The sequence below is a fragment of the Pipistrellus hanaki genome (genome assembly GCF_964339955.1).
Source record: "Pipistrellus hanaki genome assembly, chromosome: 3".
NCBI lineage: Eukaryota > Metazoa > Chordata > Mammalia > Chiroptera > Vespertilionidae > Pipistrellus > Pipistrellus hanaki.
Window position 1 is genome coordinate 88,376,803 of NC_140505.1, and position 23,879 is coordinate 88,400,681.

The window sequence follows — 23,879 nt, forward strand, 5'->3', positions numbered from 1 at the left end:
GATTTTTGCCATTTGGTGAAAGCACATTTTCTAGAAAGGCAATGGGAGGCTTGCCAAGTAAGCTCATTCAATCAAGTTCTCTGGTTTTTAACACTCTAAGTAGTGCTACAAATTATATTTTTAGGTACAGAGAGAGACCACCATGCGATTATTCAACTAGAGATATTAAAGAATGATACTTTCCTTTTGGATATAAGAAGAATATGATGGATGATGCTGGCCACCACCAAGACTTCTGGAGTGACAATTGCAGAGATTCCCATGGTTTAGAGCAGATGCTGATTAGAAGCTAATACAATATCCTATGGCTAATTCAAGTTCTGGACATGGTTATGTGATTATGCTACTCTGAGGTTTAAACTGATGTACTATTATCATCTATTACATTTTTTTAAATTCTATTAAGTATGTATAAGAAGCACTTTTGTTAAACATATGATGTTAAAAAACACCACTTTCTTCCTCCAGATAACAATGTTCCTCATCACTTGTGGGTTCAATACTGAAAACATCTAGGCTCAGTTCTTAGAGAATATTGTCTTGTTAATGTGAATCTAACTCTATGGCACTTCTTTGCTGTCAAAATGTCACCAAACCTCTCATTTTCTACAAATATTGAGCACCAATAAGGTATATGATCATGCAAGAACTCTACTATTTCTCACTTTCTACCAAAACAGAGCAGTCTTTCTTCAACAATTCCTTTTCGACTCAACATATTCTTCAGTTTAATTGAAAATTAAATAAGCAAATTAAACAAGGGGAGGTCTGATGAGGATGAGAAACAATTCAAATACAAATTAGTGATTTACTTTCCTTTTATTTTTCCTTTTATTCCCTCCCAAGTAGTAGAAAAGATGGTTTGTGGGTTGAGTTACCCCTGGTCATAATTCTATGCTGTCTTCACCTACTAGAAAACTTGTCATAATAAACAATATGCATTATTTTCTCAGACTACCAATTACAATCTAGTGATAAAATGTTATACAAACAAGAAACAATGTGATACTTGCACCTAGAAAGTTCATACAATAGATGCCTCTGAAACTTCTCAGAGAGTCTATTAGCACCTTTGAATAAGTTCATCTCCATTGTGTAGCGAAAATGCCTAAAATGAGAAGTACATTCTTTGCTGTCCATTGATAGCTCTGTGTATGTGTGAAAACATTGTTGCTGCTTTCTGGGAAAGAGGAAAGATGTGGTATATGGTCTGAATTTTTCCTTTGATGCATGACAGAGTAGACAGAATTCAAATCAAAGTTTATTAGTCAGGTCCTCTAAGCAGCTTCATCACAGAAGTTCCCAATTCTCTGCCATTTATAGAAGCATTTGGATTTCTGTTAAGTCTGAGGCACTTGAAGAAAATGTTGAATTTCACCCATGGTCATCAAACCTCTGAGCTATCGGTGTGGTAGCTATGTGGGGACATCATGGGCTCACTACTGCCTGAGCCCTTTGGAGCATCCTTCCTCCTGGCACTCCTCTTGCTCTTGCATATCACTGCCGCAATGGCAATGAGGCCAAGGGTGAGTAATCCCACGGTGATGCCTCCCATGACCATGACCAGACTGACCTCAAAGATGGGGCTGTTGTGCTCCCAGGGGAGGATGCTGTCAAGAGGAACTCTTTCTTTGGGGTCCTGCTCCTTTTTGGTTCGGTCCAGGGAAATGTGCTGGATGTTTGTTCCCCGGCTGTTTTTAGCCCCAATAGCCCATACCAGTGGGGGTGTGCTCCTGACCTTCCTCTTCTTCCTGCTCTTGATAGTTGGCTGCGGCTTTTGTGGACTCACTACAGAGTGGTACTGGTACTCCACACTTCTTTTACCAATGCCTCTGTTGGTGTTGTCTTTTGATTTTACTGTGTAGATTGTGTGTATGTACCATTCTCGGCCCAGAGCGACCTAAAAAACACAACACTGTTAGAAAATGGTAACTATGTCAACATAATTCATGACTATTTGCAAGAGAAATTATGGCTGTGATAATAAATGCTAATTTAATTTAGTGTGCAAAATTAATATACTTAATATTGTTGCATGTGTAGTATGTGCAAGGCTTTCTGTAACACTCTAAATTATTTGTTTAAACAATTAAGGGAGCATGTGTTGGTAAATATTTGGTAATCTATAACTTGTAGTCATAGGATGTCAGAACTATAAAGAACCTTTGATATCAGTCTAACTTACTAAAAATACATGGCAGTTAAGTAACTTGCCCAATGTTATTCAACTAGTAAGTATAAGAGGCAGGACTAGGATTCAGATCTTTTGGACCTCTTCTCTAGTATGTCCTGCTACATATCCTATATAATAAAAAGGTAATATGCAAATTGACTGTCACTCCACTCCAACACACAAGATGGCTGCCCCCATGTGGTCAAAGATGGCCACCCCCATGTGAACACAAGATGATCACCACAAGATAACGAGCAGGGGAGGGCAGTTGTGGGAGATCAGGCCATCAGGATAGGGCAGTTGGGAGTGATCAGGCCTCATGGGGAGGGAATTTGTAGGGGATCAGGCCTGCAGGGGAGGGTAAATAGGAGGGAAAAAGTCTGCAGGGAAAGGCAGTTGGGGGGGACCCAGGCCAGCAAGGGAGGGCAGTTAGGGACAACAAGGCCTGCAGGGGAGGACAGTTGAGGGGACCAGGCTTCAGGGGAGAACAGTTGGGGGTGACTGGGCTTTCAAGGGAGCGAGGGTAGTTGGAGGGGATGAGGCCAGCAGGGGAGGGCAGTTGGAGGTGACCTGGCCATCAGGAAATGGCAGTTGGGGGCAACCAGGTTGGCAGAGGAAGGCAGTTAGGGGCAACCAGGATGGCAGAGGAGGGCAGTTAGGGGTGACTGGGCCATCAGGGGAAGGCAGATGGAGATGACCAAGCCTGCAGGGGAGGACAGTTAGAGGAAATTATGCTGGCAGGGGAGCATTTATATGTCAATCAAGCTAGCAGGGGAGTGGTTAGGGGGTGATCAGGCATAAGGCAGGTGAGCAGTTGGAAGTCAGCAGTCCTGGATACTGAGAGGGATGTCTGAATACCTGATTAGGCCTGATCCCACTGGGACATCCCTCAAGGGGTCCCAGATTGGGGAGGGTGCAGGCTGGGCTGAGGGAACTCCCCATGCATAAATTTCATGCACTGGGCCTCTAGTTTATATATAAAACTATAGAAAAGTTTTCTGCTTTTTCAGAGCTTGAAAAGAAGAGATTTTTTGAAGGTCCATTGGAGCCTTTAGGATTTAGAAGTGTTCAAATGCTTCCAGAGTTAACAGTAATAACAGAAATATATACTTCTACTTCAGAATAACAAAATGTGTTTCCTTAAGATTCTCTCTTTAGTTTGAATAAGGATAACACATATCTCTGACCCATTCTATCTGAACAACTTTTAGTAAATATCCTAAAAGTCCTAAGGATTCAAAATGTGAACACATCTCTGAATTTGTCTTATTTATTTGCTTGATATAGTTATGGTCACCTGTGTCTGTTTTTACTGTCTATCTGTAGGTTACAATTCTCGATCTTGATTTATTAAGTCTTTGAGAGTAGGGATTTATGTGCTGTGTACATTGTTTGTCTGAGTCCAGCAGTTCACACAAAAATGGTCATGAAAAGTCAACAGGAAGAAAATTTTGCATAAGGAAAGCAGAGTTCCCACCCATCAGATTTAGATTTCTTTTGGGCTGAATAAGAATCTTTATTAAATATTGACTTAAAAATGATACATTAATAAAATAATAGCTAGTGTTAATTAAATGCTCACCATGTGTGCAGTATGGTTGGTTGTGGTTTACATGCATTACTCAATGTTCATATAAACCAAATGACATATTATTATTACTGTATTACAAATGAGACATATGAGGCATTTAAATATTAAGTAACTTGCATGTGGTTACATAGCTATTGTAAGAGAGCTTGGTATTGGCCCACCTGAAAGAGTGGTGTTGAGTCCACTTTAAATCCATCAGATCCAGGCTGATTTACTAAAGGAGTAGCTTCAGGGTCATCTGCTGCCAGTTTGGCATTAAACAGAATATTTCCAAAACTGGTGGCTTGTGTCTCTGGCTGAGCTTTGTCCTTTAAGAAATAAGAAAAATAAAGATTGCTGTAACACATGTGTCAAACACAAGGCCCGCGGGCCAAATCCAGCCCGCCAGGCCTTGCAATGTGGCCCGCACCGCGCTGTCATCACTGCACTCCGCTGTCAGTTTATGACATTGTCAGTTTATGACTGTTCAGTAAACCATTCGGCCCGTGATTTAGGCTGGATTTTAGATTTTGGCCCCTTCTCTGATTGAGTTCAACACCCCTACTGTAGAAAATGCCAAATCATGAAAGCTTAGAATGTTTTCCTATTAATTTTGTACAAGTACAAATTACCATAAAATGTCACAATTTAGTTTCATTTGAAACTATGCTATTATATTAAAACATAAGACAAAAATGCTTAACTTTTAATATGTACCTAGTTCATTTGGGATCAAAGCACTTATCCTAAGTAAGAAAATGTAGTTTTGGCAGAGACTGTGCCCTTTTGAAGGGGAGAGCAGCTGTGTTCAGAAGCCCAGCCTTACCTCCAACCAGGGAGACTTCGGATATATCCTGAGACCCTACAGGGGTCCTCAAACTTTTTAAAGTGGGGGCCAGATCACGGTCCCTCAGAGAGCTGGAGGGCCGGACTATATGAACTACTAATTCCTACTGTAACACCTCGGCTGCGCTCACTGCCCAAAAAACCTGGCGGGCCGGATCAGACTCCTCTGCAGGCCGCATGTGGCCCGCGGGCCGTAGTTTGAAGACCCCTGCAACACAATGCTACAAGACCAGTGCCTTCTCACAGAGCAGATAGAAGGAACAGCTGAATCAAACAACACCCACCTGGAATTGGTGAATTAAACACAGCTGGTGAGGCAATCCATGGACAGAAAGGTCAGATATCGCTTAGAGCAGTGGTTTTCAACCTTTTTAATGCTGCAACCCTTTAATACAGTTCCTCATGTTGTGATGACCCCCAACTATAAAATTGTTTTCATTGCCACTTCATAACTATAATTTTGCTACTGTTAATGAATCGTAATGCAAATATCAGTTTTTTCCTGATGGTCTTAGGTGATTCCTGATGGTCTTAGGTGACCTTGCTAGCACATAACACCATCAGAAAACACAGATATTTACATTACAATTCATAACAGTAGCAAAATTACAGTTATGAAGTAGCAAAATAATTTTATGGTTGGGGGCACCACAACATGAGGAACTGTATTAAAGGGTTGCAGCATTAAAAAGGTTGAGAACCATTGCTGTAGAGCTATGAATTTCCCTCTCAGAACTGCTTTCACTGTTTGCCATAGTTTTTGGATTGTTGTGTCATTTGCTGCCATATGCTTTTTATTTCTTCTTAGATCTCTCTGGTAGTCCAGTCACCCTATCTAATGAAGAGGAAATATGCTAATTGACCTTTATGCTATCCCAAAGATGGTGGCACCCACAGCCAATAAGGAGGGAATATGCTAACTGTCTGCCCCGACCACAAAGATATCCTCGCCCACAGCCAATGAGGGAATATGCTAATTGACTACTCCGCCCTCAAACATGGCAGTGCCCACAGCCAATAAGGAGGAAATATGCTAATTGGTAGCCACATCCTCAAAGATGGTGGCTCACACAGCCACAAGATGGCAGTGTCCAGTTTCCTCAGCTCTGCCCCAGATGGGCAGGGGACAGGCACATGGTAAGACCCCTGGAGCCCCCAGGCCTCTTAGCCCCCCAGATGCCCAGAGTCGGTCCAAGGAACAGAAAAGCCTCAGATGGTGGCTCCCCAAGCTGCCCAGGGCCACCAGTGGCTCAAATAACCATGGCCAGCCAAGGATTGTGCTGCCAGTAGTGGTAGCAGCAGAGGTGTGATGGGGCATCCACTTCCTCTGATTGCTGGGTCACTTCCAACTCTTGAGGCCTCCTGGACTGTGAGAGGGGGCAGGCCAGGCTGAGGGACTCCCCCTCCAGTGCATGAATTTTCATGCACCAGGCCTCTAGTTGTTTAATATCATGGTATTTAGTATCCAGATGTTTGATTTTTATTTGTTTTTATTGTAGTTGATTTCTAGCTTATGCCACTGTGATCTAAGAAGATACTTAATATGATTTCAATCTTTTTGAATTTGAGGAGACTTTGCCTGTGTCCCAACATATGGTTTATCTTTGAAAATGATCTATGTGCATTTGAGAAGAATGTATATTCTGTGTCTTTGGGGTGAAATGTTCTGAAGATGTCAATTAATTCCATCTGATCTAATGTGTCATTTAGGATTGATATTTCTTGTTTTTTGTTTTTTTTTTTTTTTTTTAGAGGATTTGTCCAGTGGTGTTAGTGAGGTATTAAAGTTCCCTATTATGACTGTATTGCTTGATCTCTCCCTTGATATCCTCCAGAAGTTTATTTGCATATTTGGTTGCTTCTGTATTGGATACATATATAATTACCAGAGTTATATCATCTTGTTGGGTTGCTCCCTTTAGTATTATGAAGTGACCTTCCTTATCTCTTGTTATGTCCTTCACTTTGAGATTTAATCTTTTATTTTTTATTTTTTATTTTATTTATTTTTTCATTTTTTTATTGTTCATATTATTACAAATGTTCCTTTCCCCCCACCCCCCGCCCACCATTGATCTCCTCCACCAGGTTCCCACCCCACCCTCTGCCCTTTCCCCACCCCCCATTGTCCTCATCCATAGGTGCACAGTTTATGTTCAGTCTCTTCCCACATCCCCCTCTCCCCTTTTCCGCAAGAATCGACAGTTCACTCCCCTTCCATACCTCTGATTCTATTATATTCACCAGTTAATATTGTTCATCAGATTTTTTTTTAATTCCCTTGGTTTTTAGATTCACTTGTTGATAGTTACGTATTTGTTGTTCATAATTTTTATCTTTATTTACTTTCTCTTCTGAAAGAACCCCCTTCAGCAATTCATATAATTCTGGTTTGGTGTTGATGAACTCCTTTAGCCTTTTTTTATTAGTGAAGCTCTTTATCTGACCTTCGATTCTGAGTGATAGCTTTGCTGGATAGATTATCTTTGGCTGTAGGTTCTTACTATTCATCGCCTTGAATATTTCTTGCCATTCCCGTCTGGCCTGCATGGTTTCTGTTGAGAAATCAGCTGGAAATCATATAGTGCTCCTTTACAGGTAACTACCTGCTTTTCTCTTGCTGCTTTTAATATTCTCTCTTTGTCTTTTGCTCTTGGAATTTTAATTATGATTTGTCTTGGTGTGGTCCTCTTTGGATTCCTTTTGTTTAGAGTTCTGTGCGCTTCCTGGACTTGTAAGTCTAATTCTTTCACCAGGTGGGGGAAGTTTTCTGTCACTATTTCTTTCAGTATGTTTTCGATATCTTGCTCTCTCTCATCTTCTGGGACCCCCATAATTCTGATGTTGGTTCGCTTGAAGTTGTCCCAGAGGTTTCTTATATTATCTTCAATTTTCTGGATTCTCTTGCCTTCTAGCTTCTGCAGAGGAGTGTCTTCTGGCTCTTTAAGTTCCAACTCTTTGACTTGATTCTTGTGATCTTCCATTCTGTTTTTAGGATTCTGTATAATATTTTTTATTTCAGTCAATGTATTCTTTATTTCTTGTTGATCCCTTATCATTTCTTGTTGGTCCCTTATCTTTTCTTGTTGATCCCTTATCATTTCTTGTTGATTCTTTATTAATTCTAGTTAATCCCTTTTCATATCCTCATAGGTCTGATCCATCTTTTCTAGGAAATTCTTGAAAAACCTTATAAGCGTAGATTTGAACTCTATATCCAGTTGCTTTTTGTCCTCCATTTCTTTCGTTTGTGATCTATTTTGTCTCCGCATTTTCGCAGCTTTCCTGAGTTGGTAGCCTTAAAAGTCTCTGTGTTCTGCTTGGATGGGGCAGGGTTTCAGGGTGGAGTCTGCAGCTTTGGCTTCCGTCAGCCCCGCCCTATGCAGCTCCTGGGTCTCAGGGTCCTTCAGTACTAGTTGCAAGCGCCTCTGAGAGAAAGGTGCCCTCGATTTTCGCCTGCTGCCAAACAGTCTATGCCAGAGGTTCCCAAACTTGTTTGTGCCGTAGACCCCTTGCCATGTTTTTCGGTTTTGGGTAGACCCCCTACTTACCTGATATTGATTTTTTTGTAAATTTCTAACTGTAGTGAAGCTTAGTGTTAAAAACTTGAAATAAAAACACATGCTAAGTTTTATACATTTATTTATTGAATTTAAATTAAAACTACTCAAAATAAAATTTTGTATCTGTTATATAAAATATACGTAACATAAAATAAACTAAGCAATAAGTAAATGTTTTTAGTGGGAAGGATGAACCTGATGCTTTAATACTAAATTATCAACATTTGGTGTCAATTTTGTAAGGTTTAATCTTAAATCTCCTCGGCTAATGATGTCCAGTCTGTTTCTTTTTTTCGTTAGGAGATTGGTAACAGCGCTAAACCCCCTTTCCACAAGGTATGACGATGGAAAGGAAATAAAAAATTTCCTCGCTATATTCCATAATATGGGATAAGTAACGGGTATGTTTTTTTGCAGCCAGAATTGCTGATATCCGTTTTTAAACTGAACCTTAAGTTCTTCATTTGTACTTATTTCAGTCAGTTCCTCTTGTATTATGACATTCGTTTCTTCTATTTCACCATATGGGTTAATTATCCACGGTGGTATTACCATAGTCAAAACATCATCAAACCTAGTTTCAAAATAATGTACCTACTTTTCTCCGGCATTCTCAAACAAAATAACACTGATTCACTATAATTTGTGTGATAAACTACCAGTTTATATTTTTTTAAATATTTTCTCAGCACTTTCCTATTCAAGATTCAGGAAACGAATGAACGTATTTTTCTCACATTCATATTTATAGAGTGACGAATTGAACAAGTCGGTGCAAGTTCGCGAAGCTTTGAGACAAAAATTGGCAAGAATGTTTACTGCGCGTATGCTTGTAACAAGATGATACTGGTATATCATTATGTGCAGGTTTTTATCCTACAACTTACACAATTTTATGAACATATATAATAAATTTTTTACTTCATAGGTACTTTTATAAATAATTTATATGTTTTTATATTATAAGATAATATAATGTAAGTAAATAGGTACTATCAGTGTATGTTGAGATCCACTATCGTGGACCCCCATTTTCATTTCATGGACCCCCAAATTTTTTTTTCGCTGTTGTAGACCCCTTGCAGGTTGTCATAGACCCCTGGGGGTCGATATAGACCACTTTGGGAATCACTGGTCTATGCTCTCCCCCAATGAGCCTGGTATTGGGGTTCAGTTCAGTTGGAAGTGGAGTTGGAGGTGGCGTTCAGAGCAGTCTGGAGCCCCTGTCTCCTTCCTGCCACGGCAATCTCGCGGCACAGCCAACCGTCCCTTCTCTGCATCAATGTGCTGCCGGGACCTCCTTTCGCCGCTTCCCCGGGGTTCCGCCTCGCAGCCCAGCTCCCTCTGTGTGAGCCTGGGTCCCCGGGGTCTGGCCTAGAACTGGGGTTCAGAGCAGTCAGAACTGGGGCCCAGCACAGTCGGAGTTTTATCTCTTTCCCGCTTGGGAAAGCCAGCCAGGCACTCGGCCTCCCTCCTCTCCGGCTCCGTCCTCTCCGCGCGCCGCGTGTCTCCGTACCTTGGGCTTTTACAGCTCCTCCGCGCTTCCTTCTGGTTTTCTCCTTGCTTCTCGTTGTAGAATTTCCAGTCAGTCGACTTTCCTGTACTTCTGGGTAATGTCCATTTTATATTTTAGTTGTATTTTATTGAAATTGTTGTGTGCGGCTGTGGCTAGGTGTTTACCTGTCAGCCATCTTGGAACGCTCGAGATCTAATTTTTTAGATATAAGTATTGCTACCCCAGCTTTTTTTCATTTCCATTCACCTGAAATACCTTTTTGCATTCCTTCACCACCAGTCTCTTTGAATCCTTTGTTTGAGGTGAGTTTCCTGTAGACATCAGATAGATGGGTCATGATTTCTTATCCACTCAGCTCCACTATGTCTTTTGATTGTGGCATTTAATCCATTTACATTTATAGTTATTATTGAATGGTGACTTGATAATCACCATTCTTATTCTTTATGCCTGTGTTCCTTCTTTTCCTATTTCTTCTATGTTCATGAAGGATATTGGCCTGTAATTCTCTTTCATTGTGTTGTCTTTATCTGGTTTTAGTATTAAGTTGATGTTGGCTTCATAGAATGAGATTGGAAGTGTTCCTTCCTCTTGAATTTTTTGGAATAGTCTGATGAAGATAGGTTTTCATTTTCCCTTGATTGTTTGGTAAAATTCCCCTGTAAAGCCATCTGGCCCTGTGCTTTTGTTTGCTGGAAACTTCACATGACTTCTTCAATTTCTCCCATAGTTATTGGCATATTGAGATTTTTGAATCTTCCTGATTGAGTTTTGGAAGGTTGTATTTTCCTAGGAATATGTACATTTCCTCCAGGTTGTTTAGTATGTTGGAACAGAGTTGTTCATAGTATATATATATTTTTTTAACAATCCTTTGTATTTCTGGGGGGTCTATTGTTATTTCGCCTCTTTCATTTCTGATTTGTTTATTTTGGTCTTCTCTTTTTGCTTCTTGGTGAGCCTGGCTAAAGGTTCATCAATCTTGTTTATCCTTTCAAAGAACCAGCTCTTGGTTTCATTGATCTTTTGTATAGTTGTTTATTTTTATTTTTATTTTTATTTTTTAATTTTTATCTTTATGTCATTTATTTCTGCTCTGATCTCTATATCTCCTTCCTTCTGCTCAGTCTGGGCTTTTCTTGTTGCTCTCTTTCTAGTTCTTTGAGTTTTTGAGTTAGATGATTTCTTACCATTTTTCTAGTTTTTTGAGGTAGGCCTGTAAGCGCTATAAACTTCCTTCTCAAGACTGCTTTCATTGTGTCCCATAGATTTTGGATTTTTTTTTTTGTCATTAGTTTCCAGGATGTTTTAAATTTCTTCTTTTATCTCTTTGGTGACTCAATCACTGTTTAATAGCATGATATTTAGCTTCCAAGTGTTTGAGTCTTTTGGATTGTTTTTATTGTAGTTTATTTTTAATATTATGCCATTGTGGTCTGAGAAGATGCTTGATATGATTTCAATCTTCTTGAATTTGGGGAGACTTTGCTTGTGACCCAATATGTTGTCTATTTTTAAAAATGTCCCATGTACACTTGAGAAGAACTTCTATTCCATGACTTTGGGGTGAACTGTTCTGAAGATGTCAATTAAGTCCATCTGATCTCATCTTTAATATTTTTGGAATAATTTGAGAAGAATGTGTGCTAATTGTACATGATCTTCCTACTTTTCCTTTTAACCTTTGGAATAGCTTTATGGTGGGTCAATTCACTGCTTTAATTATGATATGCTTTTATCAGTGAGAATATTTTTTTTTGGCTCTATTTTCTTCCTCATATTTTTAATTTTTTTCTTCTTAAAGAAGTTCCTTAACATCCCATCTAATAAAGAGGGAATATGCTAATTGACCCTCACGCCATCACAAAAGTTGGTGGTGCCCACAGCCAATAAGGTGGGAATATGCTAATTGACTGCCCCACTCTCAAAGATGGTGGCGCCCATATCCAATGAGGAGTGAATATGATGAATAGAATATGATGGTGCAAATAGCCACAAGATGGCGGCACCCATTCCCCTTAGCCCTGCCAAAGTGGCAAGCATGCAGCAAGCCTCCCTCAGCCCCCCAGCCACCCAAGGCCAGCCGGAGGCACTGCAAGCCTTGGATGGCAGCTGCCCAGGCTCAGGGCCAACTGAAGCTTGCGCTGCTGGCAGTGGCAGCAACAGTGGCGTGATGGAGCATCGCCTTCCCCTGATTGCTGGTTCATCTCTTGCCTGAGGGCTCCCAGACTCTAAGAGGGGCAGCCTGGGCTGAGGAACCCCCCTCTAGTACATGAATTTTCATGCATGAGGCCTCTGCTTGTGATGAAAAACTCTTAAAAAAAAAAAAAAGAAAAAGAAAAACTCTTTTAGCCTTTATGGGTAATCTTGATATAGATCTTTGCTTTTCATCACACTGAATATTTTTGGCTCTTCCTTCTGGCCTGTAAAGTTTCTTTTAAAAATTCAGCTGATGGCCTTATGGGAACTACTTTTCTCTTGCTGCTTTTAAGACTCTTTTTGCCTTTAGTTTTTGCATATTAATTATGGTGTATCTTGGTTTTCCTATGTAGGTTATTTTGTTTGGAACTCTCTGCTCTTTCTGAACTTGTATGCCTATTTAATTTGCTAGGTTAGAACTTTCGATTTTTATTTCTTCAAGTATTTTTTTCAATCCGTTGCTTTTCTAGTTCTTCTCTAATTACTTTTGGCACATCAGTGGGTTAGTACACTTTATGTTGTTCCTGAGGCTCATAAAACTATTCTGTTTTTTGATTATTATTTTCTTTTTCTGTTCCAATTGAGTGTTTTCCACTATTTTTTCCCTCAGATTGCTAATTCAATCCTCTGCTTCTTCTATTTTGCTGTTGATTCTATCTACTGTATTCTTCATTTCAGTTATTATATTCTTTATTTCTGACTGGTTCCATCTTATATAAGTTTTCACTGAGTTCATTATTCTTTCCTAAGTTCATTGAGCATTCTTATATTTGGTGTTTTGAATTTTGTATCTAGTAGTTTACTTGTCTCCATTTTCTTTCTTTCTTTTTCTCTTTCTTTCTTTTTCTCTTTCTTTTTCTCTTTCTTTCTTTCTCTCTCTCTTTCTTTCTTTCTTTCTTTCTTTCTTTCTTTCTTTCTTTCTTTCTTTCCTTCTTTCTTTTTTTGCGTGGAATTTTCCCCTATTCTTTCATTTGGGAAATGTTTCTTTCTCTTTTTCCAGCTGCTTTACCTGTGTTTGTTTCTCTGTATTAGGTAAATCTGCTATATCTCCCATTCTTGGCCGAGTGCCCTTATGCAGTAGGTATCCTGTGGCACAATCAGTCTGGTCACCTGAGCTGGGTGCATCAGGGTCTCTCTTTGTGAGTTGTGTATGCTCTCCTATTGTAATTGAGTTTTTATTCCTATTGGCATATCAGTAGGTTAGATAGACGCTTAGGCTGACTGACTGTAGGACTAGCCATGAATACAGTGGATGATTTGTTGTGCAGGGGTTTACCCCACAGAATGATATTTGCATTAGCAGGGCTCTGGTACCTGTGTAGTTCACCCTTTCTGTATGTCATTTGTGAAGTTAATTGTATTGTGCTCTGGTATGACATGAAGCTAGCTATTGTGTTGCTTCTGCGAACCCTGTTGATTTTCATAGCCATATGTCATGGGGACTTCAACTGTCAAAATTGGGGGTCTGGGCTGGTGACCCCAGTGTGGGGTTAGCATCTCTTGCTCCTCTGGAGGAACCTATACAACCAAGATATCCTTCCCTATTCTTAACAGCCACACATGAGTGTGGGATTATGCCATTTTGCTTTTCCATCCTTCCTACCAGTCTCAATGTGGCTTATTTATGTTCTTGGTTATAGTAATTTCATTAAGCTAGTCTCCAGGTGGTTCTCAAGGGTGGTTGTTCTGTAATTTAAGTTTAATTTTGATGTGGTTATGGGAGGAGGTAAGTACAGCATTCGTTTACTTCATCTTGACTGAAGTCCACACTTACCACAATTTTAAATCTATATAAGAGTGAAGTAGAATCAGCTAAGCAGCCATATTCTGCATTCTTTGGACTATACTTGGGAACATAGCCATCAGTTCCAGTGCACAGAAACACCTTCTCAATACTGCAGTAAAAGGAATCACCTAGATTCTGGACAGGATCTACCATAACACGACCATAAATAATATCACCTGAAACAGAGATGCAGAAATGTTATTTCCATTATGTAACACTGCAAACAATTTGTGACAATAATGACACCAGAGAGAATTTCTTTCTCAATATGGCATCAAATGCAGAAGACCTTTTTGTATTAGCTTCAGGATCTGTTTTACTCCTATGCCTTATATATGACCACTTTGCAGAATGACTACAAATGACTGAATATGTATTGGCCTTCAAATAGTCAGCCAGTAGTGGAATAACCTCAAGTCTTGGCCTATAACTTAGCCTCCATAATATCCCATGTGGTTAAAATCCAGATTACATAAATTAGTTGATACGATGCAGACTAATACTTTAGGGAACAGCACTAAAAACATCAATAAAAAGCTGAATTAACTTTATCTGATTGTGAAAGAGGGCTTAAGGAAATTCCCTGGTATTCACATCAATACTAAACTCTTACTACATGTTCTAGATATTTGGCAAGAAAATCAAACTGCTGGCCCATGAAGCATTTACAATTCCATGAAGCTACAGTATTTGAGTTTGTAAAACTTGAAAAAACATTCAAGAAAAAATAATTCACTTAGGTAAGGAAAAATACCCTCAACAGGTTAAATATCCAAAAATCATTCAGTAACATAAACCAATTCCAGTGACACCCCCTCTCCCAGCCCTACCATACAAAGACCCCATTATATTCTCAAAACCATAGAAGAGGTTATAATTTTCCCCTTAAACACAATTCTAATAAAACAGATACAAAAAGCAGGCCCCTCATTTGTAAAGTCGTACCTTCTGCAAAAGCAACATCACTCTCATGCCCAAATCCCATGGATCCATCAGACAACCAAAGACTCTTCTTGGAGAGTAGGTACATTTGGGTGTTCAAGCTAAACTCAGTCGCCACTGGATCACTGACCTAAAACCGAGTGTAAAAGTTGTTATATGTTGTTGATTATTCTGATGGTACACAAACACATTATTCACAGATATACACATTTACTGTACACTGATATGTAAAATACTAAACATAGTATTGTAATTTTCAGGTCCAACCAAATAAATTTAGGGAATTGTAATATTGGTTTTGTCCTTTTGGAGAAGGCTAAACTTGTAAGGTTAAATCATTTTTTTGAATGAGACTAAATAGCTTTGCTTGAGCCCATTTCCATTAGTTTATTGAGATATATAAGGGACTTGTAAACATCATGGTCAGTGGCAGGCAAACATTTAACATCAATTCATATTTCTTCTAATATATGGTAAATAGGTACTTTGAAGTGGCATGAACTACAGAATATTTATTCTTAAAGGTCAAAAACAAAATGAAGAAATGCAGAAGAATGAGGGAAACTTCTCAAATCTCTAATCTAAGGCAGCAAACTCCAGAAAGAGATAATTAAAAATAACCCTTGCATACTCTTAGATTATGGATTTTATATACTGAACTAACAACTGGTAAATGGCAATTCTCTCCCTAATTTCTATATGTTTGACTTCCTTTTTTCCACCTAGGAGACAAGAATTAAAGTCACTGTGTGAATTTTTTTAATTGGTAAAAGTAAACCAAACAAATAACAAAGTAGGATTCTAAAAGCCATATGAAAATAATCCTATGAGACAAACCTGCTGGAATCGGATGTCAAGGTCAAAGGTGACAGGTTCTCTGGGGTTGCAAGTGACAGGCAGGTGATATTTCTGATGCAATAGGGTGGTGCATGGCAGCAGTTTTACAGTATAGGTTCCTGAGTAATCACGTACCTTTGAGGAAAAGAGAAGGTACTTAAAAATCTGAGGTGCAATCAGAGGTAACAGAAAAGGAAAATTAAGTAAGAGCCTTAGTCACTTACTGCAAAGTCAGAGACAAAGCTCCATTGTTGGACTGGTTGGTTATAGGTTGGTTCACTCCTTATTAGGTGCAGGGAAAAAGTCAGTCCTGGATGATCAGCTGACATGATCATTGATCTTGTGAAGGATCCTAGAAAAGTGCCAATAACAAAAATGCCATGGTGGTTTAAAGGGTACATAACAGTTTAGAGTTTTCAAGCATTTTATAATACATTGTGTGCTTTTGTTCTTATAACAAGCCTACAAAATAGCAGGATTCATATTCTCATTTTTCAGATAGAAAAACTGTGTGATTCTCCCAAGATCACACAGCTAGGTTTTATACCTTCTGATTCTTAATTCAGTGCTTTTCCCACTGCATAATTCTGTCAAAAGATACTTGTGCAGAAATGCTCAAATAGTTCAAGGCTACTTTCAAGGGAGCAAAACAGTACAACAAAGCCTCATGTGAATGCATTTATTGTGCACCCAAACTATTAGCTGAACTTCTCAGTCTACTAGCATCCACATAGCTGGGCAAACCCAACTTATATATGGAACCAAATTGTAATTAGATTGGCTGCAATAATGTCTAAACAAAGATTCAGTTTATTAGAAAGGTAGACATGTGGATGGAAATTGTAAAGGCTAGGAAATCCTTATTTTCCAGAACTGTCAATTACAATAAGATAAATTATTTTGTTGTTCTGTACTTCTTGTAGTTCAATATTATAAAAATAAATGAACACGTTTTCTATTACTGAATTTTCAGGCCTACTTTCTCTTTTGTTTAGAGCTCCCACCTAGAAAAAGAAGGACATAGAAGAAAGTGAGTGGATTCTTTTCCATTACCAACCTGGAATCACTTGGCATAACATTAAAATATGCAATCCATTTTAGTAATATGAAGAGTCAAATAAAAATGTTTAATGAAATGTCCTTTGTATTAAAAAAGCTTTGACATAGGACTTTAGTGACTGCTGCCTTCTTGATATTCAAATCATAGTCCATCAATTAGTAAAATTACATAGCCAATAATTAAAGGTAACATGTCTAAAACTTAAGTACAACAGTGAAGTGATACTTCTGGCTCAATATAAAGGTTTCTGACTATACCTATAAAAGAGTTATGAACAGAGAAATCCTTTCTGAACAAATAAATTATAATTCAATTATTTTTGTACAATGGAATTGAAGTCAAAAAGGAGGTTGTTGTTGCTATGCTCTTTAAGGAAAGTTTCATTTAAATAAACTCAATAGAGTTTTCTTTTACATTTATTTAATCATTTTGTATTATCTCTAAAAGTCTACATAGATAATGATGATTTTGTAGATTATGATATGTAGCCAAAAAATTATCAAGCCTTCATGTAGATAATTGCATCCATGCAATTCATTTGAAATTAAGGACTTAAAATCCCACAAGGAAGTATGGAAATATGTGTGAATATGGAAAAGTCCACCCTTGTGATATTGAGAGTGGCTATTAATGACTTACCAGGATGTGACAGCACAAACAAGCCATGGAATTTAGCTTCTGTCTTGAAGTTTACAACCAAGCACCCCTCATCACCAATGCGCATGCTAGCTGGATACAGAGAACCTACAATGGGATAGCATACAAGAGTAGCAATATTAATGATCAGGCATGTTAATGTACAGGATTTCTTCCAAAAATGAATTAAGATTCACTTCATCTTTTTAAAAAATATGTTTTTATTTATTTCAGAGAGAGGGAGAGAGAGAAACACTGATGAAGGAGGAACATCCATCTGCTGTCTCCTGCATATCCCATACTGAGGATCAAGCCTACAACTTGGGCATGTGCCCCAACCAGGAAATGAACTGGAGACTTCCTGGTGCATGGAATGACACTCAACCAAATGAGTTACACTGGCCAGATAGATTCCCTCATCTTTAAGCATTCTAGCCAAAGTGTAAACACCTTTTGAGTGGTAAGAGAGGCAGAAGAAAAAAACATGGAATTAAAATATATCAAATAACCTAGAATAATTGTTTAGGATGAACATATTACCTTACACATGGCTTTTAGACAATTTTAATTTATTTAAGACAGAAGATTTTGAGATGTATTATCAACAGTATTTTCCCTTTGACTCATAAAAAGTAATTCAGGCACGAGGCTCAGACACATATGAAACTAGAACAGTGGTATATGCTTAAAGAGAAACAACACTAATTCTACTAATGGATTAATTAGCTTTATGCTTATGGATTTTGAATTATGATTCTGACATGGAGATTGAAATAAAATTTTGTAGTTGTTTATGGGCCCAATAATTATTGGCACTTACCACCATTATTCCAAACATTCTGCTAAGGTATCAAAGAATAATAGAATCTATAATAATAAAAGCACAATATGCAAATTGACTGAATGACCATCCGGATGTCCTTCCAGATGACCTTCCAGATGAAAGCTGGGGCTGTGGCCTCAAGATCGAGGCAGCTGCTGCAGCTGGGATGGAGGAATTGAGGCAGCTGCAGCTGTGAAGGCCTACTCTTGCACAGATTTTGTGCATCGGGACTCTAGTTTTAAAATAAAAAGAATATTAGAAGTCTAGTCTATCTTTGAGAAGAAACTGAGTGCCATAAAGGTTAAACAATATGTTCAAGATCACACCATTAATTAGCTATAGAGACAAAATTAGAACCCAGGACTTTAAAACGTACCGTAACTCCAATTTTCATGTAACTTTTTTCTATTGGGTTAATTCTTTATTTTCAATTGATACTACTCTTTTTTGATACATACATTTTCCTGGAATCTAGGGACATATACAGATTGTGTTGTGTAATATATAAATAATTCATCACCTACAATGGACTATGGGAGTTAAATATCCATGAAATATAGATACTACATTTAATAGTTACATATTACACAAAACTTGAGGCACTGATAAGATTTATTTAAAATAAAGCTTTTTCATGATAAAAATAAAATTGTCAGAAAATGTTGAATATAAAAATAAATTCACTAAAAGTTGGCTTTTATTACTTTTAGCTACTATAAAAAGTCCTCTTAAGTAATTCAAATCGGTATATTTCCCAAGTCTTTATTGACCTACCTTGGAGTTCAGCTTCTGGTGGGCTGCCAATTCCATCATTCCACAAGATGGCAGTGTCATACACAAAAGTTAGTCGAAGTTCTGATTTCAAGTCAAAATGCTGCCAACCTCCTACACCAACAGGGGAATGGTACACGTAGGAAACATACAGAGGGACTCGAAGAGTCACATATGACTGCACTAGGTTTAAGACCTAAAACAATGAAATTATATTTATCAACACAATTCAGCATTGTTAACTAAATGAGTTTAATTTTGTACAAAGTCTTTTTCCTCTTTTACTAACTGAAGATTTTGAATAATTATTGAGGAAAAGAAATAACAGCATTTACAACACTTAATTTTAAAGCAATTAAATAGTTGTTACTATACTACCTTCCTTTGCAACAAAGGATATGTAGCAGAAATCCTTAAGATAAATAGCATTATCTTTAGCATACTATACTTACACAGTCCTTTTAGTTTTATAGCAGCTTTAAGATACAGTTCACATACCATATAATTCACCAACTTAAAGTGGACAAATCAATGGTATTTAATATATTCATGGAGTTATGCAAATTTCACCATAGTCAATTTTAGAATATTTTCATCACCTTCAATAGGAATTCCATACCCATTTAGCAGCCAATCCCTTAATTCCTCCTTTCCCCCCCGCAGTCCCTGGTAACCCCTAGCTTAGTTTTAATCTATATGTATTTGCCTATTTTGGACATTTTACATAAATGGAATCATATAATATGTGGTCTTTTGTGATAGCTTCTTTCACTTAGCATACTGTTTTTAATGTGCATCCATGTTGTAGCATGTTTCAGTACTTTTATTACTGAATAGCATCCCACTGAATGAATATACCATATTTTATTAAACCATTCATCAGTTAATGAGTATTTGAACATTTTCCAGTATTTGAATAATACTCTTATAAGATACTTAAAAATTTTTTTTTTTTATTATTGTCTAAAGTTTTACATATGTCTTCTTTTTCCTCAGTTGACTCCCCAGCCTCCAGCCATTCCCACCCCAGGCAAGCCCCACTGCCCCAGTGTCTGTGTCCATTGCTTATGTAATATGCATGCATACAAGTCCTTTGGTTGCTCTCTAACCTCCCCCCACATTTGTCTAAGAAACTTTTTAATTATTCTCTAGATAAAGAGGAAATAAAGCAGGAAAGATCTGAAAACAAATATAATTAGTTGAAATGAAGTATCTTGCTTAACATTTATACTTTCCCCTTTTAGGTATTTTGCAGATGGATTGGGGGTCAGGTAGAATAAAACAGTATTTGTTTACTGAGCACAACATTTTAGACATTGTGTTATGCTCACAATGAAAGTTATTCAATATTTTAACTCTTTCTTATAATTATATTTATATGTATATGTGATTGGGTGGATAGATGATGAATAGAAAAAGAGAGAGTGGAAACTTAGGACAGAGAAATAAAGCCAATTTTCAAAAAAATTCTCTAAGCCTATAAATGACGTTGCCAATATTAAAACCCAGCATTTGGCCCATCCATTTTCTCTCTACCATACTTCACTGCATTCTAAACAAAGCTGACAGCAGTCTTAAGATCACCTAACATATTCGCAGATGACATGTTATTGTACATTGAAAACCCTAACGACTCCATAAAAAAAAAAAAACTACTAGATTTAATAAATGAATTCAGTAATGTAGCAGAATACAAAATTAACACCCAGAAATACATGGCTTTTTTTAATATACACTGAGAAAGAGAAAGAACAAAAACACTCCCTTTTACCATTTCAACAACAACAACAAAAATTAAGATACCTAGGGAAAAAAAACTTTTGTTATTAGATGATAAATTTTTACAGGTGTGAGGTGATATTTCATTGTAGTTTTAATTTACATTTCCCTGATGATTAGAAGGTTGAGTACTTTTTCATGTCTATTGACCATACATATCCTATTTGAAAAATTTTCTATTCAAATCCATTGTCTATTTTTACGCTATATTGTGTTTATTTTTTTTATGTTAAATTGTATAAATTCTTGTTGTAGTTAAGTCTTGATTGTTGTTGGTATCACTGAGAGGAACTGACCTCCAGGCCAATTGTCTGTGGGGACCTGCTGTGTCTATAATGGAAGAATTGCTGTGCTGGAGACACGTTTATGGGGGAGGACTTGTTCCAGTGGGGCTTTGGTGCTCACTGAGTCTGTCTCTTGAACGTGTCCCTTATGAGAGTAGTTGAAATCCGGTGTTGTCTCACACCAACCACTAGATACACTAGTTTCTGGATCTCCAATGGGGTGCAGTTCAGCTACTGTCTGAGGCCACCCAGCAGGAGCTACTGAAAGAACTACAGTTTTCTCCCCTTTGCTTGGGATTTGGCAGTTTTGTTGCTGGAGCTGCAATTTCTTTCCTTAAACTGCCACAATACAGGCCATTTATATGCAAAAGCATCTGTGTGGTGCCTGGGCAGGTCTGTAGAATGTGCAGGGCGGATCTTCAGGGCGGGGCGGGGTCTCAGGACGCGGCGAGGCTGGGGCGTGGCAAACAGCGATGGCTGCTGTCAGCCTTCTCTGCCCTTCTGTGCAACCCAGCACAGTAAACAATGATTGCTGCGTGCACCTCTGCAAGAGAGTCACCCTCACTTTCGATGGCTGACAGACCAGCTTCTCCCCATAGGCGTCTGGGTCCCCCGTGTGACCCCAGAAACTGGATTTCAAAGTGATCGAGAACTTGTTTCTCTTTGGGTTGAGAAAAAGCCTTGCGCCCAGTCGCCCACCACCAGCTCAATTCGTGTTCCTCTGTACCTAGGCTCTTTAGCTTTTCAGTGCTTGTGCCCCTTTCTCTTTCAGCCAGCCTTCCCGGGTTTTTGGGTGATAGATGTTCTGTATACTAATTGTAGTTTTGAAATTGTTGTGCGAGTTGGCAGACTACTTGTTTACCTACACCACCATCTTGGTTTCTCCAAGTTGTATAAATTCTTTATAAAATTTGGATATTAGCCCCTTATCAGATATATCATTGGCAAATATATTCTTCCTATAAGTGTCTTTTAGTTTTGTTTTGTAAAAAGTTTTTACTTTGCTGTAGTCTCATTTGTCTATTTTTTCTTTTGTTTCCCTTGCCTGAGGAGAAATATCTTAAAATATATTTCTAAGAGTAATGTCAAAGAATTTATGGCCCATGTTTTCTTCTAGAAGTTTTATGGTTTTAGGTCTTACATTTAAATCTTTAATGCATTTTGAGTTTATTCTATATGGTGTAAGAATGTGGTCTAGTTTCTTTTTCTTTCACATATATCTGTCCAGGTTTCCCAACACTTTATTTAAGAGACCCTGTTTACACTATTGTATATTCTTGCCTTCTTTGTCATAGATTAATTGACCATATAAGCATGGGTTTATTTCTAGATTCTTTATTCTAGGTTCTTTATTCTGATATATTTTTTAATTTTATTACAGGACCATGCTGTTTTGATTTCTCTAGACTTTTGATTTTGGTAGCATGGTTAGATATCAGGTAGCATACTATAACTCTAATTTTCTTCTCTTTTTTAAATCTTTATTGTAGAGAGTATTATAGATGCCACCCCCCTTTTCCTCTCATTGCCCCCCTTCACCCCAGGCAATCACCACCCTAATTGTCTGTGTCCATAGGTAATGCATATAAAATTATTGGTTAATTTCTCCCACTCTTCTCTCTGAGATTTGTCAGTCTGCTCCATGTTTCCATGCCTCAGATCTTATTTTATTCATCAGCTTATTTGGATTTATTGTTTGTTTATTTTAATTTTTAGATTAAATTTTTGATAGATATGTATTTATTGCCATTTTATTGTTCATACTAGAGGCCCTGTGCACAAAATTTGTGCACCTGGGGGGGGGGGCCCTCAGCCTGTCCTGCATTTTTCACAGTCTGGGAGCCTTTGGGGGACGTCCAACTGACAGTCTGTTCTCCATCGGGGAGGATCCTAAGCCATCAGTCAGACATCCTTAGTATTACTGTGAAGTGTGGGAGAGGCTTCTGCCACCACCACTGGGCTTGCCAGCTGTGAGCTTGACTTCTGGCTGAGCGGTGCTCCTTCTATGGGATCAGGCTGAAACCAGCTCTCTGACATCCCCCAAGGGATCCAGGATTGCGAGAGGGTGCAGGTCAAGCTGAGGAAGCCCACCGGTGCACAATTGGGTCTGGGGAGAGATGCAGGAGGTTGGACAGTTGGGGAGGGAATTTGGGAGGGCTCCAGGGTGTGTCCAACCCTTCTCACTCAGTCCCGATTGGCCAGACCCCAGCAGCAAGCTAACCTACTGGTCAGAGCATCTGCCCCCTGGTGGACAGTGAACATCATAGCAACGGGTCAACTGTATGCCCCCTGGTGGTCAGTGCATGCTATAGTGACTGGTTGACCAGTCATCTGTCCCCGGGTGGTTAGTGCCCGCCATAGAGAGGGTTGAACAGCCTTAACGTATCATTAGCATATTATACTTTGATTGGTTGAATGGCCAACTGGTCCAGGGGGCACTTAGCAAATTAGGCTTTTATTATATAGAATTTTTATCTGTCTTTTCTTCTTCCTCTTCTTTAAGAATACCCTCCAATATTTCATATAATCCTGGTTTGGTGGTGATGAGCTCCTTTAGCTTTTTCTTTATCTGACCTTCAATTCTAAATGATAGCTTTGCTGTATAGAGTAATCTTGGTTTTAGGTCCTTGCTATTCATCACTTTGAATATTTCTTGCCATTCTCTTCTGGCCTGCAAACTTTTTGTTGAGAAATCAGCTGACAGTGACGCTTACCAACATTTTTATTATGGAGGTTCCAGAAGGACAAGAGAGAGAGACCCAGCAAGGCTATCAACCAAAATGGAGGGTGAAATCAGGAGCTTCACAGACAAAAAAAGGACTAAGGGAGTTTCTTACCATCAAACCAGCAATGCAAGAAATGCTAAAGGGTCTGCTGTAAAAAGAAGAAATAGGAAGTGAAGAAGGAACACCGGGGTAAAGAATAAAAATTTTTTTTCTTTTTAGTCTTATCTTCATTTTTTTAATTTTTAAATTTTTTATTAAATTATTATCTGTGTACATATTTTACCATTGCCCCCCATCATACATACCCTCCCTCCCCAGAGTTTTGTGTCCATTGGTTGTACTTATATGCATGTATACAAGTCCTTCGG

The 23,879-nt window shown here is 38.4% G+C and overlaps 1 protein-coding gene across 1 annotated transcript in view; it reads right to left on the reverse strand.

Annotated features, from left to right (window-relative positions):
- Positions 1-834: 834 nt before the first annotated feature.
- FREM2 (FRAS1 related extracellular matrix 2) overlaps positions 835-23,879 on the reverse strand; it is a 288,182-nt gene continuing 265,137 nt past the window's right edge. Inside the window, exons 17-24 of the mRNA XM_084879506.1 lie at positions 18,726-18,918; positions 17,132-17,236; positions 15,657-15,784; positions 15,433-15,567; positions 14,599-14,725; positions 13,642-13,829; positions 3,926-4,072; positions 835-1,900 (exon numbers count right to left, since the gene is read on the reverse strand). Coding sequence (XP_084735632.1) covers positions 1,388-1,900; positions 3,926-4,072; positions 13,642-13,829; positions 14,599-14,725; positions 15,433-15,567; positions 15,657-15,784; positions 17,132-17,236; positions 18,726-18,918 — 1,536 coding nt within the window. The 3' untranslated portion in view covers positions 835-1,387. The remainder of the gene's footprint in view (positions 1,901-3,925; positions 4,073-13,641; positions 13,830-14,598; positions 14,726-15,432; positions 15,568-15,656; positions 15,785-17,131; positions 17,237-18,725; positions 18,919-23,879) is intronic.